Source organism: Dreissena polymorpha, chromosome 4 (assembly GCF_020536995.1).
Source record: "Dreissena polymorpha isolate Duluth1 chromosome 4, UMN_Dpol_1.0, whole genome shotgun sequence".
Classification (NCBI taxonomy): Eukaryota; Metazoa; Mollusca; class Bivalvia; order Myida; family Dreissenidae; genus Dreissena; species Dreissena polymorpha.
Genome location: NC_068358.1, coordinates 69,821,678 through 69,836,647, shown reverse-complemented (window position 1 = coordinate 69,836,647; position 14,970 = coordinate 69,821,678). Strand labels below are relative to the sequence as shown.

Genomic DNA, 14,970 nt, shown 5'->3' with positions numbered 1-14,970 from the left:
TTCGGTTTAAAACGCACTTAGTGACCCCGTGACCTAGTTTTTGATCCGGCATGACCCATATTCAAACTTAAACTAAACATCATCTAGATACAACTTCTGACCAAGTTTGGTGAAGATCAGATGAAATTTTCGGGACAGACAGACCGACAAAGTGACTCCTATATAGCCCCAATTACCAATTGTAATGGGGGTATAGTAACAATAATCAGTCATCATCATCATCATGATGGTCATCATCAATATTAAGTGGCAAATGCCTTTAATAATAATCATGTCCCAAACATCACAGCACCCTTATCCTGTACAACAGTCTATAGTATGAAAACCATCCACTAATAGTTACAGGTGACTTTTCAAGTAAAAAAAACAATTTCATAAGGTACAATTAAAAGGAAACCATCCTCAAACTCATATGACAACAATTTAATATCAAATTTTACTTAATACAACAAAATATCTACACTTTCCACAAACATAAGTTACAAGTGGACATACAACAATTACTGCAGAAATACCATAAACTAACTTCTTTCTGAAATTTGCTTAATTTACTATTTACTCTGTTATCAATGTTTACAATTGTGATATAAAAAACAAACACAAATGTTTGATAGCAAAGGTATTCCAAATGTCCATTAAAACACAGAGAATTTCATGTCTGGTTAAATGGGACAACAGTCATGCTTAAACTAACTGAACTTTCACAAAACATCTTGATTTTTAATACGTCTTGTAGCTTTCATAGTTTCGCAAGTCTGTTATTTGCATGATTCCACGAATAAGAAGACTGGCAGTTGCGTGTCAGGAGAGGTAGTCTATGGTTGTCCATCACCACCCTCTATGACCAGTTTGCTTGCCACCTGTGATGGGCGGCGCATGTGCTCCACCTCTGTTGGCGTGGGAATTGCGCCTCCTATGCTCTCCTGCAGAAGCAGCTTTTCCTTTGCAGCCAACGGTCGCTTCGGGTTGTTCATCTTTGCCTTGGCCATATTGTAATCACCAGAATCAAAGTACTTTTGCTGAAAGTATCGAATTGCACACATGAACAAATGATAGAAAACTTAATGACTTGTATGGAAAGCCCTTCTGAAAAATCCCTGATATTAAAATTTTGATTCTAATAAATCTTATTCTATAATAAAGTACATGCCTTTACATAAGGGACATACAATGTAATTTAAGAACCAATTGCTTATGTTTTAAAGGAAAAAATGATACAGTTAAGAAACGCATCCAATATGTTTTTGTCAGTAACAAGTTTGATACTTTTATAATAAGCATTGTCTTGTTATTACATGTATACAATTTATCATTCCTTTATACAAAAAGTAAATCTACCAAAATTGAAGTTATTTGAAGGACACAATTATCTCAAATCAACCAAATTGAATGTAAGCGATTAAAGTCATGCACAACATGTACTCCTTTTAATAATAGAGTAAATCAAACAAAAGATTGAAATGACAACAAATACCCCTTTCTGGAGCCGTTTTTGAAGAAATGCTGATCCTCCACCTGGTTTCTTGACAAGGCCTCCCAGCTGCCCATACTTGGCTTTCAGCTTTGCCTCCTGCTCTTTCTCTATTGAGGCTGAATCCTGGAATACACAAAGTATTACGTGATGCATGGTATATTAAACATATTCACCAGCCTATTTGATAATATTTAGTCTACATATTCACCAGCCTATTTGATAACATTTAGTCTACATATTCACCAGTCTATTTGATAATATTTAGTCTGCTCTTTCTCTATTGAGGCTGAATCCTGAAATAAAAAAAGAATTAAGTGATGCAATGTACACAAAAACATATTCACCAGCCTATTTGATAATATTTAGTCATTTTTGGATGCAAAAATATTGAATAATTAGTATTTAATTTATAACGATAAACAAAATTGGAGAGTATGTGTCATACATATTTTATATATTAAATTATTCAATAGATGTTAAATACACTTTTGAGCAGGAGGGCATTGAAAGCCGTTAAGTTAATGGACACCATGACTTAACCAGGTGATCTAGTTTTTGACCACACTTGATCAAACATAGCCTTCATATTGTCAAAATAAACATTGTGACCAAGTTTAATCAAGACTGAGTAATAAATATGGCCCTAGATCAGTAACAAGCTTTTTAAGATTTAATCTGGTGACCTAGTTTTTATCCCCACGCTTTTTGAAAAAAGGTGGGGATATTGTGGTTATCTCCGCCGTCCGTCCGTCTGTCTGTCCGTCCGTCCTGGCCACTATCTCCTCCTACACTTAAAGCACTAGAACCTTGAAACTTACACACATGGTAGCTATGAGCATATGTGCGACCCTGCACTATTTGGAATTTTGATCTGACCCCTGGGTCAAAAGTTATAGCGGTTGGGGTGGGGCCGCGTCAGAAATTATCACTCAATTTTTTAGGTTATTTTACATTTATTTTTTATTTCTACACCGATTCACTTCAAATTGATACTGGACCTCTCTTATGACAATACGGTCAATCTCAACCATGCATGGCCCCATTCCCAACCCTGGGGCGCCCCGCCCACATAGGCCACACCCACCAAAAATTTCCATTTACTATAATTTTTTCATTTCTACACGGATTCACTTCAAATTGATACTGAACTTTTGTTATGACATTAGGGTCAATCTCAACTATGCATGGCCCCAATCCCAACCCTGGGGCACACCTAGGTCAAACATTCGGCGTGGGGATACGCGTCGGCCTCTGCCGCGCCATTTCTAGTTAGATACATGTGACCCACTTCATACTTGGTTTAGATATTGTCAGGATAAAACATGTAGATGTTTTCTAGATATTGTCAGGATAAAACATGTAGATGTTTTCTAGATATTGTCAGGATAAAACATGTAGATGTTTTCTAGATATTGTCAGGATGTGTAAACATGTAGATGTTTTCTAGATAAACATTCTGACAAAGTTTCATCAAGCTTGAAGTCATAAATATTGCCACTAGCCTAGTTTCTAGACGCAAATGAACCAGATTTGCCATTTGCCTAAATATTGTCAAGATAATATTTCTAACCAGGTTGCATCAAGACTCAGTTATAAATTTGGCATCTAGAATCGGAATTTTTTTTCTAAGATTTTTTAAGTTTTTGGATACATGTGACCAAGATTTGAACTCAGTCTAGATTGAATAAGAGCTAAAACTTGACAACACACCTCTAACTAGAGCTTTATCACAGACGTGACGTATATCCCCACGTGCTGCATTGACACAGACTATTTTACATGCTGTCTTCACAAAACAAGAGAATCTAATTTATGGCGATTTTTAAGAATTATTATGCCATTATCATTTATGGCCATTTGACCTTTGAACTCTTGAATTCGTTCTCATGATATGCCGTCCAATGACTGTGAACAAAATTAATGTACAGAGTCATTTTAAAATCTCACAATGAATGACATAGTAATGGCCCTGACAAGCTCATAAATTATGGCCATTGTTAACCTTTGGACTCAAAGTGTGACCTTGACCTTGGAGATATTAATGTAATTCTTTCGCGCTTCAACCGTCCAATAAATGTGAACAAATGTGCCAAATGATTTTAAAATCTCACAAAGAATGACATAGTTATGGCCGTTTTTGACCTTTGTACTCAAAGTGTGACCTTGACCTTGAAGATATCGACGTAATTCTTTCGCACGACACACCGTCCAATGATGGTGTACAAATGTGCCAAATGATTTTAAAATCTCACAATGAACGACATTGTTATGGCCCGGACAAGCTCATTTATGGCCATTTTTGACCTTTGAACTTAAACTATGACCTTTACCTTGGAGATATCAAGGTAATTATTTAGCGCGACACACCGTCCAATGATGGTGAACAAATGTGCCAAATGATTTTAAAATCTCACAATGAACGACATAGTTATGGCCCGGACAAGCTCATTTATGGCCATTTTTGATCGATGAACTCAAAGTGTGACCTTGACCTTGGAGATATCAACGTAATTCTTTCGCGCGACACATTGTCCAATGATGGTGAACAAATTTGCCATATGATTTTTAATTCTCACAATAAAAGACAAAGTTATGGCCCGGACAAGCATTTGACCTTTGAACTCCAAGCGTGATCTTGACCTTGGAGATATGGACGTAGTTTTTTAACACGACACACCGTCCCATGATGGTGAACAAATGTACCAAGTCATTTTAAAATCAAACGATAAATGACATAGTTATGGTCCGGACAAACTTTCGGTTTAAAACACACTAAGTGACCCCATGACCTAGTTTTTGACCCGCCATGACCCATATTCAAACTTGACATAGACATCATCTAGAAACAACTTGTGACCAAGTTTGGTGAAGATCCGATGAAATTTCGGTAAAGACCGACCGACAGACAGACCGACAAAGTGACTCCTATATAGCCCGTATTGACAATGGTAATTGGGTATAATGATTCAAGATCACAGATGTCTAACATAGGGTGATCACAATAACTCACGCCGTGCTCAGATGTGCCAAAAACAGTTAAATTTTATGCTATATAAATTTGTGTACACTTTGTGTTCAGCATCCGCCATCTGTTTGGTGACAGCATTTATTAAAAACGAGCCATCAAGCACTGTAAGTCTTACTTACTCACATCTTTACTTTCCATTTACTTGAATGTAAGCCACAGATGAGGGTTCCGTCATAACTTGTTATATTAAATATTTTGAAAAATCAAATGTGACTTCTAAAGTGCTAACCAGGTTTGATTAGAGCCGTATTATAAGGAAAGTTGATCATGTTTTCAATTGATTAGAACCATTTTTTAACTTGGCTTATATATTATAAAAACAAATGTTCATATCAAGTTTAATTAGCTTATAAAGAAAGACAAAATTGTGACTTCTGGAGTATTAATCAGATTTAAATTCAGATTTAAATTCAGCCATAATGATGTAAGACCAATTGCCACAGCCACTGGTGGCTATGTTTTTTTAACTGCCAGGACATATTTTCAAACCAAAACACAACCAAGGTGTCATAAGTACATATTTTCCGAGCAAGTTTAATGATAATTGGACAAGAACTAGAGAATCATGGGCCCTGAAGGAATAAAACTACTAGATATGTGACTTCAGGACTGTTAACAAGATTTCACTATCAAACCCATATAATGAAAACTGACCCTTGCCAACTCTCAGCTTTTCAAATAATCAGAAGCAGAACTAACTAAACAACTAAAGTGACATTAAAAAAAATAAATATTTATAGTTCATTTAATTTTTGGTGTGGCAAATCCGACAAACATTTTTCATCAATTTCCTGTGGCCTTCATACCGGTATGCTGTTTAAAGTTGCAACTTAAGTAGTAAAGTTTCTCTTCCGATCTTATTTTTTATCCCTTTGCAAAAAAATTAATCCTGTTTCAATTCACAGCTTATGTAATCAAGACATTTGATATATTTATTCAGTCAACCATGATATTAAGTACAAACAAATAGTGAGTTATACAGTTCATGCGAATATGCTTAAATTGTTATTTTAAATGAGATTTTTTTTTCCAAAATAAGGATTTCATGATGTAAAATTCCTTTCCCTAAGGGACCTAATACCTTTCTCAAATTCCCAAATCAAGATGACCATGATGATATTTATTTAACTCACATGACGCATGAAGAAGTTGAATAGGATGGATTTTGAGTAGAATTGGCTGTTAAATGTTGTCCATAATTTTGACATTTAAAAAACAAGAGTTTGTCAGAAACACAATGCCCCCTAATGCACCGCTTTTTTTTAACCTTTGACGTTGAAGGAATGACCTTGACCCACTCAAAATGTGTAGCTCCATGAGATACACATGCATGCCAAATATCAAGTTGCTATATTCAATATTTCAAAAGTTATTGCAAAACTTTACTGTAAGGTTAAAGTTTTGGGACAGTATAACGGAATGACAGACAGACAGGCCAAAAACAATATGCCCCCGATCATTCGATCCGGGAGCATAAAAGTTATGAAAATTTATGTTTTTTTATTTTTTGACCTTTGACCTTGAAGGTTGACCTTGACCTTTCACCACTCAAAATGTGCAGCTCCACGAGAAGTAAGTAAGAGATTGAATGGAGAAATGATTTTTTATTTTTGACCTTTGACCTTGAAGGATGACCTTGACCTTTCACCACTCAAAATGTGCAGCTCCACCAGATACACATGCATGCCAAATATGAAGTTGCTGTGTTCAGTATTAAAAAAGTTATGAAAATTTATGTTTTTTATTTTGACCTTTGACCTTGAAGGTTGACTTTGACCTTTCACCACTCAAAATGTGCAGCTCCATGAGGAGTAAGTAAGAGATTGAATGGAGAAATTAATTTTTTATTTTTGGCATTTGACCTTGAAGGATGACCTTGACCTTTCACCACTTAATATGTGCAGATCCACGAGATACACATGCATGCCAAATATGAAGTTGCTGTGTTCAATATTAAACAAGAGCTGTCACCATAGGATGACTTATGCCCCCTATAAACGCTTGATAGAAGTTATTAGCTTTTTTTGAAACCTAAACGCAGATTTTGAAACCTTAACGCATACCCTAAGTTCAAGGTCACAGGGGTCAAAATTTGTGTGCGTATGGAAAGGCCTTGTCTATATACACATGCATACCAAATATGAAGGTTATATCTCAAGGGACATAGAAGTTATGAGCATTTTTTATAACCTAAACGCAGATTTGGAAACCTAAACGCGGACCCTAACTTCAAGGTCAATGTCACAGGGGTAAAAATTTTTGTGCGTATGGAAAGGCCTTGTCCATATACACATGCATACCAAATATGAAGGTTATATCTCAATGGACATAGAAGTTATGAGCATTTTTCGATACCTAAACGCAGATTTCGAAACATAAACGCGGACCCTAAGTTCAAGGTCAAGGTCATAGGGGGAAAAAAATCTGTGCATATGGAAAGGCCTTGTCCATATATACACATGCATACCAAATATGAAGGTTATATCTCAAGGGACATAGAAGTTATGAGCATTTTTCGAAACCTAAACGCACAGTGTGACGGAAATACGGACTTACAGACGGACAGTCCGATCACTATATGCCCCCTTTTCTTCGAAAGGGGGCATAAAAAGTTATGATAAAACTTTAACGAAGGTTAAAGTTTAAGGAAATAAAAATACGATGATATTTGACCTTTGACCTTGAAGGATGACCTTGACCTTGACTTTACTCCACTCAAAATGAGCAGCTCCATGAGATACACATGTATGGTAAATATCAAGTTGGTATGTTCAATATTGCAAAAGTTATCAAACTTTAACCAAGGTTTAAGTTTTGGACAGAATGACAGAAAGACAGACAGGACAAAAACAATATACCTCCAATCTTTTGATCCGGGGGCATACAAAATCTATTGATACTGGCTATGAGATCAGATATGACACGGATAATGTTATCTTTGAAGTTAAAGATTTTACAAGCAGGTCCCACCATACGTTAAGAGGGCACTAATTAAACACCACCAGAATAGCCAAACTGTGAAAATACATGGTTTGAGTATACTTGGATAATTTGAGGCTGTTTGGTTAGCGCAGTGGTTGGTACAAGCGCTCCTCACCTAGGCAACCTGGTTTCGATCACCGTTTCCAGAAGCATGTGACTTTGGCATGGCTCCCCCTGGCTCTAAAATTTCTGTAGCCACCATTTTAGCCAGATAGGATTTTTAGTAGAAATTTAAGAAACTGTAGCCGATGCTTTAGCTAAGCATTTATTTAAGCAAGACAATAATGGACCATATCAGCAAAGAGCCGCTTTTGCACATTTTAATCCCTTTTGGTAAAATATACCAGTCTACACAATAGGTCAGTAGAACTGCTAAGCTTGTTTTAAACTAGAGCTTTGTCACAGACATGACGTATACTCCTACGTGCCGCATTCACACAGACTATTTTGCATGCTGTCTTCGCAAAACAAGAGAATATAATTTATGGCGATTTTTAAGAATTATTATGCCATTATCATTTTTAGCCATTTTGACCTTTGAACTCTTGAATTCTTTCACATGACACGCCGTCCAATGACTGTGAACAAAATTAATGTACAGGGTCATTTTAAAATCTCACTATGAATGACATAGTTATGGCCCAGACAAGATCATTTATTGCCATTTTTGACCTTTGAACTAAAAGTTTGACCTTGACCTTGGAGATATTGACGTAATTCTTTCGCGCGACACACCGTCCACTGATGGTGAACACATGTGCCAAATGATGTTAAAATATCACAATGAACGACATAGCTATGGCCCGGACAAGCTCATTTATGGCCATTTTTGACCTTTGAACTCAAAGTGTGACCTTTACCTTGGAGATATCGATGTAATTATTTCGCGTGACACACCGTCCAATGATGGTGAACACATGTGCCAAATGATTTTTAAATCTCACAATGAACCACATAGTTATGACCCGGACAAGCTCATTTATGGCCATTTTTGACTTTCGAACTCAAAGTGTGACCTTGACCTTGGAGATATGGACGTAATTCTTTCGCGCGACACACCGTCCAATGATGGTGAACAAATGTGCCAAATGATTTTAAATTCTCACAATGAACAACAGTTATGACCCGGACAAGCTCATTTATGGCCATTTTTTACCTTTGAACTTTAAGTGTGACCTTGACCTTGGAGATATCGACGTAATTTTTTCGCACAACACACTGTCCAATGATGGTGAACAAATATGCCAAATCATTTTAAATCTTACAATGAATGACATAGTTATGGCCCAGACAAGCTCATTTATGATCGTTGAACTCAAAGTGTGACCTTGACCTTGGAGATATCGACGTAATTCTTTCGCGTGACACATAGTCCAATGATGGTGAACACATTTGCCACATGATTTTAAAATCTCACAATAAATGACAAAGTTATGGCCCGGACAAGCATTTGAACTTTGAACTCCAAGTGTGACATTGACCTTTGAGATATTGACATACTTTTTTCTCACGACACACCGTCCCATGATGGTGAACAAATGTACCAAGTCATTTTAAAATCTAACGATAAATGACATAGTTATGGTTTGGACAAACTTTCAGTTAAAAACACACTTATTGACCCCATGACCTAGTTTTTGACCTGGCATGACCCATATTCAAACTTGAACTAGACATCATCTAGATACAACTTCTGACCAAGTTTGGTGAAGATCTGATGAAATTTCGGGACAGACCGACAGACAGACCGACCGACAGACCGACAAAGTGACTCCTATATAGCCCCCATTACCAATGGTAATGGGGGTATAAATTACCAATGGTAATGGGGGTATAAAAAACTAACACTTAATCAAATTTTGTCAAGATTTTCTGTTTCCTCAGTAAAGGTACAGTGTGTTAGATTTTAAATTAATGTTTAGGAAATGTCCATTCAAAATCATTCGCGAAACTTTGAGCCGAAATTAAAAGATAACAAGGGACAAAATTGTCACAAAACCAGGTTTTCAATTTGAAAAAAGGTCTGATAAAGGGAGACAATTCAAAATGTGCATTGTAACCCCCTTGTGTAAGATTCAATCTATTTTTACTCGTGGTGACCTTGATTTCAATTTGAAAAAAAAAGTGTGATAAAGGGAGACCAACTCAAAATGTGCCTTGTTACTGATAAGTTACCCCCATTGTTTCAAAATCAATCTATTTTTAGTCGCGGCGACCTTGACCTTGGAGATTTTGACGTAATTCTTTCGCGCGACACACCGTCCAATGATGGTGAACAAATGTGTCAAATGATTTTAAATCTCACAATGAATGACATAGTTATGGCCCGGACAAGCTCATTTATGGCCATTTTTTACCTTTTGAGCTCAAAGTGAGACCTTGACCTTGGAGATATCGTCGTAATTCTTTTGCGTGACACACCGTCTAATTATGATGAACAAATGTGCCAAATGATTTTAATATCTTACAATGAACAACAAAGTTATGGCCCGGACAAGCTTGTTCCGCCCGACAGCCCACCCGTCTGCGACATTCGCCAATCTAATAACCAGTTTTTTCCTTCGGAAAACCTGGTTAAAAATGTTCTGTGCGTTAGAAACTTTTAACAACAAAATGTTGATACAAAATTTAATACACCAACTCTTTCCATGCAGATGACGTGACATTGTACATGTGGGCATGACTTTTGCAGCTTTTATCGCCAGAAAGGATCAACACAAAATACATTGGCACTGTTTATTTGAAGCTAGAATTCGTTAACGTCGTGTTAACATTTAAATTCGAAGGTGTGTTTCGGATTACACATTTAATTATTCTCATTTGAGAATTTAACAAAACACAGAATACAGACAAAGATCATTAGATTATGTTACCTTTCCAGGGCTTACTCTGCCATTCGCCAAATTAGCCAATGGCTACAAATTGACCTATTTGGCTAAAGAAAATTCTATTTGGCTACAACTTTTTCTTCATTAAAACCTTAAAATGGCCAAAAAAAGAAGAATTTTGCAATAGCAAGGCGAATTTGGCTAAAGAAATTTTTGAGCCAGGGGAAGCCCTGCTTTCTTTAGGACACTTTGGTATGATTCACCTTTTGCAATTTTAATGTGTTTTTTTTTTAAGTTTCCCAGGCATTTTTGCAAAATCTGTACTTTTGGCATATTCAGAAAAAACGTTTGGTGGTCACAATACAGGACAGGTGGGGTTTTCTCCGGGTACTCTGGCTTTCCACCACAACACAAGACCAGAACAAAATTGAAAATCTTTCAGAAATAGCTGGAAATTGCAACTAAAATTCAAAACTAGTCCCAACTTTTGTGTCTAGTAGGCTTATAAGGTAGGATCTGGGTCCACAGATAATTCAGCCTGAAGCCCAGAAGAACAGCATTAACTTCTATTGAAAATAAGAAGTTGACCATAAGTGTCAAGTGTCTGCCAAGGTATACGGACAATGGACTATAGGGCCCAGACCACACAGCCCAGATTTGCTGACAATACGGCCCAGGTTTGCGGACTATACGGCGCAGATTTGCGGACCATACGGACCACATGTCTTTACGCTATGTAGATTATTTTAATGCATGAAATACTACAATACTTAGTATGCTGTGCATACTATGATACTATGCATCTGTTAAAAAAAAAACAGGTACCGTAATGAAATGTCTGAGTGGTCAGCAAATCGGGGCCATATGGTCTGCAATTGTTTAAATTAAAACAAGTATGTTGTCACTTATGTTATAACAGCAACTTTTAATATTTTATTAAATTTATTGAAACAAGGTTGAAGGAAGTGGAACACAAGATGAAAATTTATTAAGACATGGTCCGTGAGGCTGGTGAATCGGGACCGTATGGTCCACAAATGTTCAAGTTTAAATAAACAACTATGTTGTCAATGTCATTACAGCAACTTTAATATTTTATTAAATGTATTAATACAATATTGAAGGAAGTGGGACACGAAACGAATAGTAATTTAGACATGGTCCATATGGTCTGCAAATCTGGGCTGTAAAGTCTGCTTATCTAGCTAGCTGGGCAGCATGGTCCATGGTCCGTATAGTCCCTAATTCGTCTGCCAAAAGTGAATACCAAACTTGTCAATGATGTTGGCAGAAATTTATATTAAGCAAGCTAAGCGATTTTTTTCCTTCTTTATAAAGTATCTGTAACATTACAAGTACTTTCCTACCGCAAAATTGCTGTCTAAAAAAATCCAAAAAGGAAGGAAAATTTCGTTCCCAAAAATAATCACTGAAACTACCCATAACCATTTAAAGTAAAAATTCATGTTAATGAATATTTGAATTGGTTTGCACAAATAAATACCAAACGATCCAAAAGACCCATTATTCTCAATCTAGACTAAAGATTTCACAATGCAAAATCAAATTTTTCATTGTCTTACGCATTTTGCAGGAATTCATTTTAAGGAAAATCAGGAACTACGAATTGTGTAAATCCAGTTTTTAAATGTTTATTCGTCGGTGTTATTGTAATTTCAAAAGAAACTCATCTATTTATCCAAATAATTTTATCCGAATAAATATGCCAGTTACAATTCGACACACCTTAGCTTCAGGAACTTTAAAAACTGACTCTTCGTTATTTTCATCCCCACTGACTTCTTCAGAAGATGCGATTGAATGGTCTTGTTTTTCATTATCATCAGACATTTTACTAATTGGTCAATGTTAAAAAAAATTATCAAGTAAATAATATGGATGTAGCGCCCGAATTTTGCAGAATTTCTTTTTGACGAATAAATGTATTGTTGTCAGCACATGTTCGGTGGGTATTTATCGTCATACACAAGGACCTATAGTCCTATACAAATATCAGTAAATAGTGGCGACCTACCATACGACTGGGTTAATGCAAATGCCACGCTGTTATTCAAAAATAGAGACATTCATCTCGCTGAAAATTAAGGCCAGTATCATTAACATCCGTATTGACCTTGAACATGTCATCTGTAAGCACTTACTGAACCATCTCGTGAGAAATAATATTCTTACAAACCTGAATCATGGATTTCGATCAGGTTACTCGTGTGAGACTCAATTACTAGTAACTGTGAATGACCTATTATCTTCCTACGATGAAGGAATCCAAACAGACGTTATCATACCAGGCTTTTCCAAGGCGTTCGATACTGTGCCACACGAAGAACTTTTGTACAAGCTGGAATGCTTCGGCATAACTGGAACGAAACATACATGGCGTAAAACTTTTCTTACAAAACGACTTATGCATGTTGTAGTAGACGGCGAAGTCTCCCAGAAGACCACAGTGGACTTCGGTGTTCCTCAGGGCACAGTACCTGGCCCCCATGTTTTATGTCACATAAACGACCTGCCACTTTCGGTCAAATCACAAGTGCGCCTTTTTGCGGATGATTGCCTGCTAGCTCTATATCGGAAAATAAAAACTCAAAAAGACTTTGAAATTTATCAGAATGACTTGAAAGAATTTGAAAAATGGGCTGAAAAATTTGGCAGAAAAATTTGGCACGCGTTTTTACGCGAAGAAGTATTATGTGATGTCAATTAAATACAAGGCTTCACACTTTTATTCTCTATGTGACCATATTCTCAAACAAGTGCGTGATTATCCATACTTGGGGCTAATCCTATCTGAAGACTTAACTTGGTAAACAAATATAAGTATATGGACAAAGAAAGCAAACTATACAATGACCATACTCGCAGGAACTTAAAGAACTGCCCTAAGATCGTAGGAAAACAGCGTACCTAGCACTATTGAGATCATGCTTGGACTATGGCTCTTCAATTTGGGATCCTTATTTGTCTCGTGACATTGAACAAGTGCAAAAACAAGCTGCTCGTTTCATAACTGGAGACTACCAATCAAGAGAGGAAGGCAGCGTTACCAACATGTTAAAACAACTAGAATCACCATCGCTCCAAGAACGGCGCAAAATCAACCGCCTAGTGATGCTACAAAGTGACCTAGGGGCTGGTGCCAGCTATACAAGCAACTGAATACTTGAACCAGCAAGGTTTAAACGACATATTAAGGCAAAACAATGTAGTGACTGTGTAACATCAAATATAATAGACAAACAAGTAATTAATAACGATAGAAGCTCTGTGATCAAAAACACTAATAGTATACAATTGAACAACTCATTATTCATGAAAACGATCATAGAGTGGAACCACCTGGAATGGTTCAAGCAGAGACAGTTGAAGGATTTAGGTCTGCCATTAATTTTGACTAAGTGCGCTCCCCGGTGTGCTAAGCCGTAACTGGCCCTTCACCGTACCAAGCAGAAGCAGAAGTTTGTCCTTAGCATACACAGTCGTACTCGGCCTATTGACTCAAATCTATCATACGTAACGCGCTAACAGTTCTATGAAGCCGCTTATTTAGCCTTACGCCACTAGCATAAACTATCTCTTAACGTTATCTTACGTGAGCTAACTTAAGAGGAGATACATTGCGTAATATGGTCGAAGTAAGAGATTGCTAAGCAATATGGTCCCCTACCTGTGAAACTCCACCATTGTCAGTATTTTTATTTATTTTTTAAAATTTATGTTATATATTTGTTGCCATAGCAACCATAATTCTTGACGTAGGAACAAAATGAAATGACGTGCATAATCGCCATATTGCCATCTATTCATGTTTCAAGTTTCATGAAAAAATGGGCTTTTAAAGTAATCGCAGGATCCAGAAAAGTGTGACGGACTGATAGACAGACAGAGCGCAAACCATAAGTCCCCTCCGGTTTCACCGGTAGGGGACAATAAAAAGGAGACTGAGGAGACGTATTTTGTTCAAAAAGAGCTTCGAAAGTTTGTATAAATAGATAATACAATGAAATTGTTTTATATAAATTTAATGATACTATACACAACTAAAAAGCAACGGGTATGATACTTCCGAAGTGTCGCTAAGAACCGTTGTTAAACAACGATGCAGAAATCAAGGCAAAAACATCGATTAGTATTTTTTAAATTCCATTATGTCTCAACTAACAAAGATCCGCACGTTTCAAATAAAAATAAATAATAACCAAATTTCACTATCAAATATATATATAACAAGATATCCAACTCGTAATCACCCGAAAACGGGGTGCATCGCTTTGAACAGCCATTTCTTCATCAATTTTGCAGCGATTTTCACGATCTCGGTCTTATTCAACGCAGAAATGAATTTCCTTTCTGGAAATGTATATATCTTGTTATATTTCTACACATGCTGGGTCAAATTTCAAGAAATAACACGATACACAATTCGCTTGACCCACTTGACAATGATCAGACAGTATTTATGAATGAAATCTCTAGTTGTAAAGACACACCTTCGCATTGGACCAATGAACTCACTCGTGTGTTTAAAATGTCAGTTAGTTGAAATGTATGTGAACAAAGGTTTCAAACGGTGCTGGACAGTTAGTTTTGATGCATAATGCAACGGCAAGCACGGTAAGAATGTTTTTTCATACGTT

The 14,970-nt window shown here is 36.6% G+C and overlaps 1 protein-coding gene across 1 annotated transcript; it reads right to left on the bottom strand.

Annotated features, from left to right (window-relative positions):
* Positions 1-408: 408 nt before the first annotated feature.
* LOC127880041 (cAMP-regulated phosphoprotein 19-like) lies at positions 409-12,257 on the bottom strand. Its single transcript, XM_052427267.1, has 3 exons — positions 12,059-12,257; positions 1,475-1,597; positions 409-1,019 (listed from the first exon to the last, which is right to left on the bottom strand). Exons 1-3 carry the CDS (start codon positions 12,161-12,163, stop codon positions 816-818), a joined length of 432 nt encoding a protein of 143 aa, XP_052283227.1. The 5' UTR covers positions 12,164-12,257; the 3' UTR covers positions 409-815.
* Positions 12,258-14,970: the final 2,713 nt, after the last annotated feature.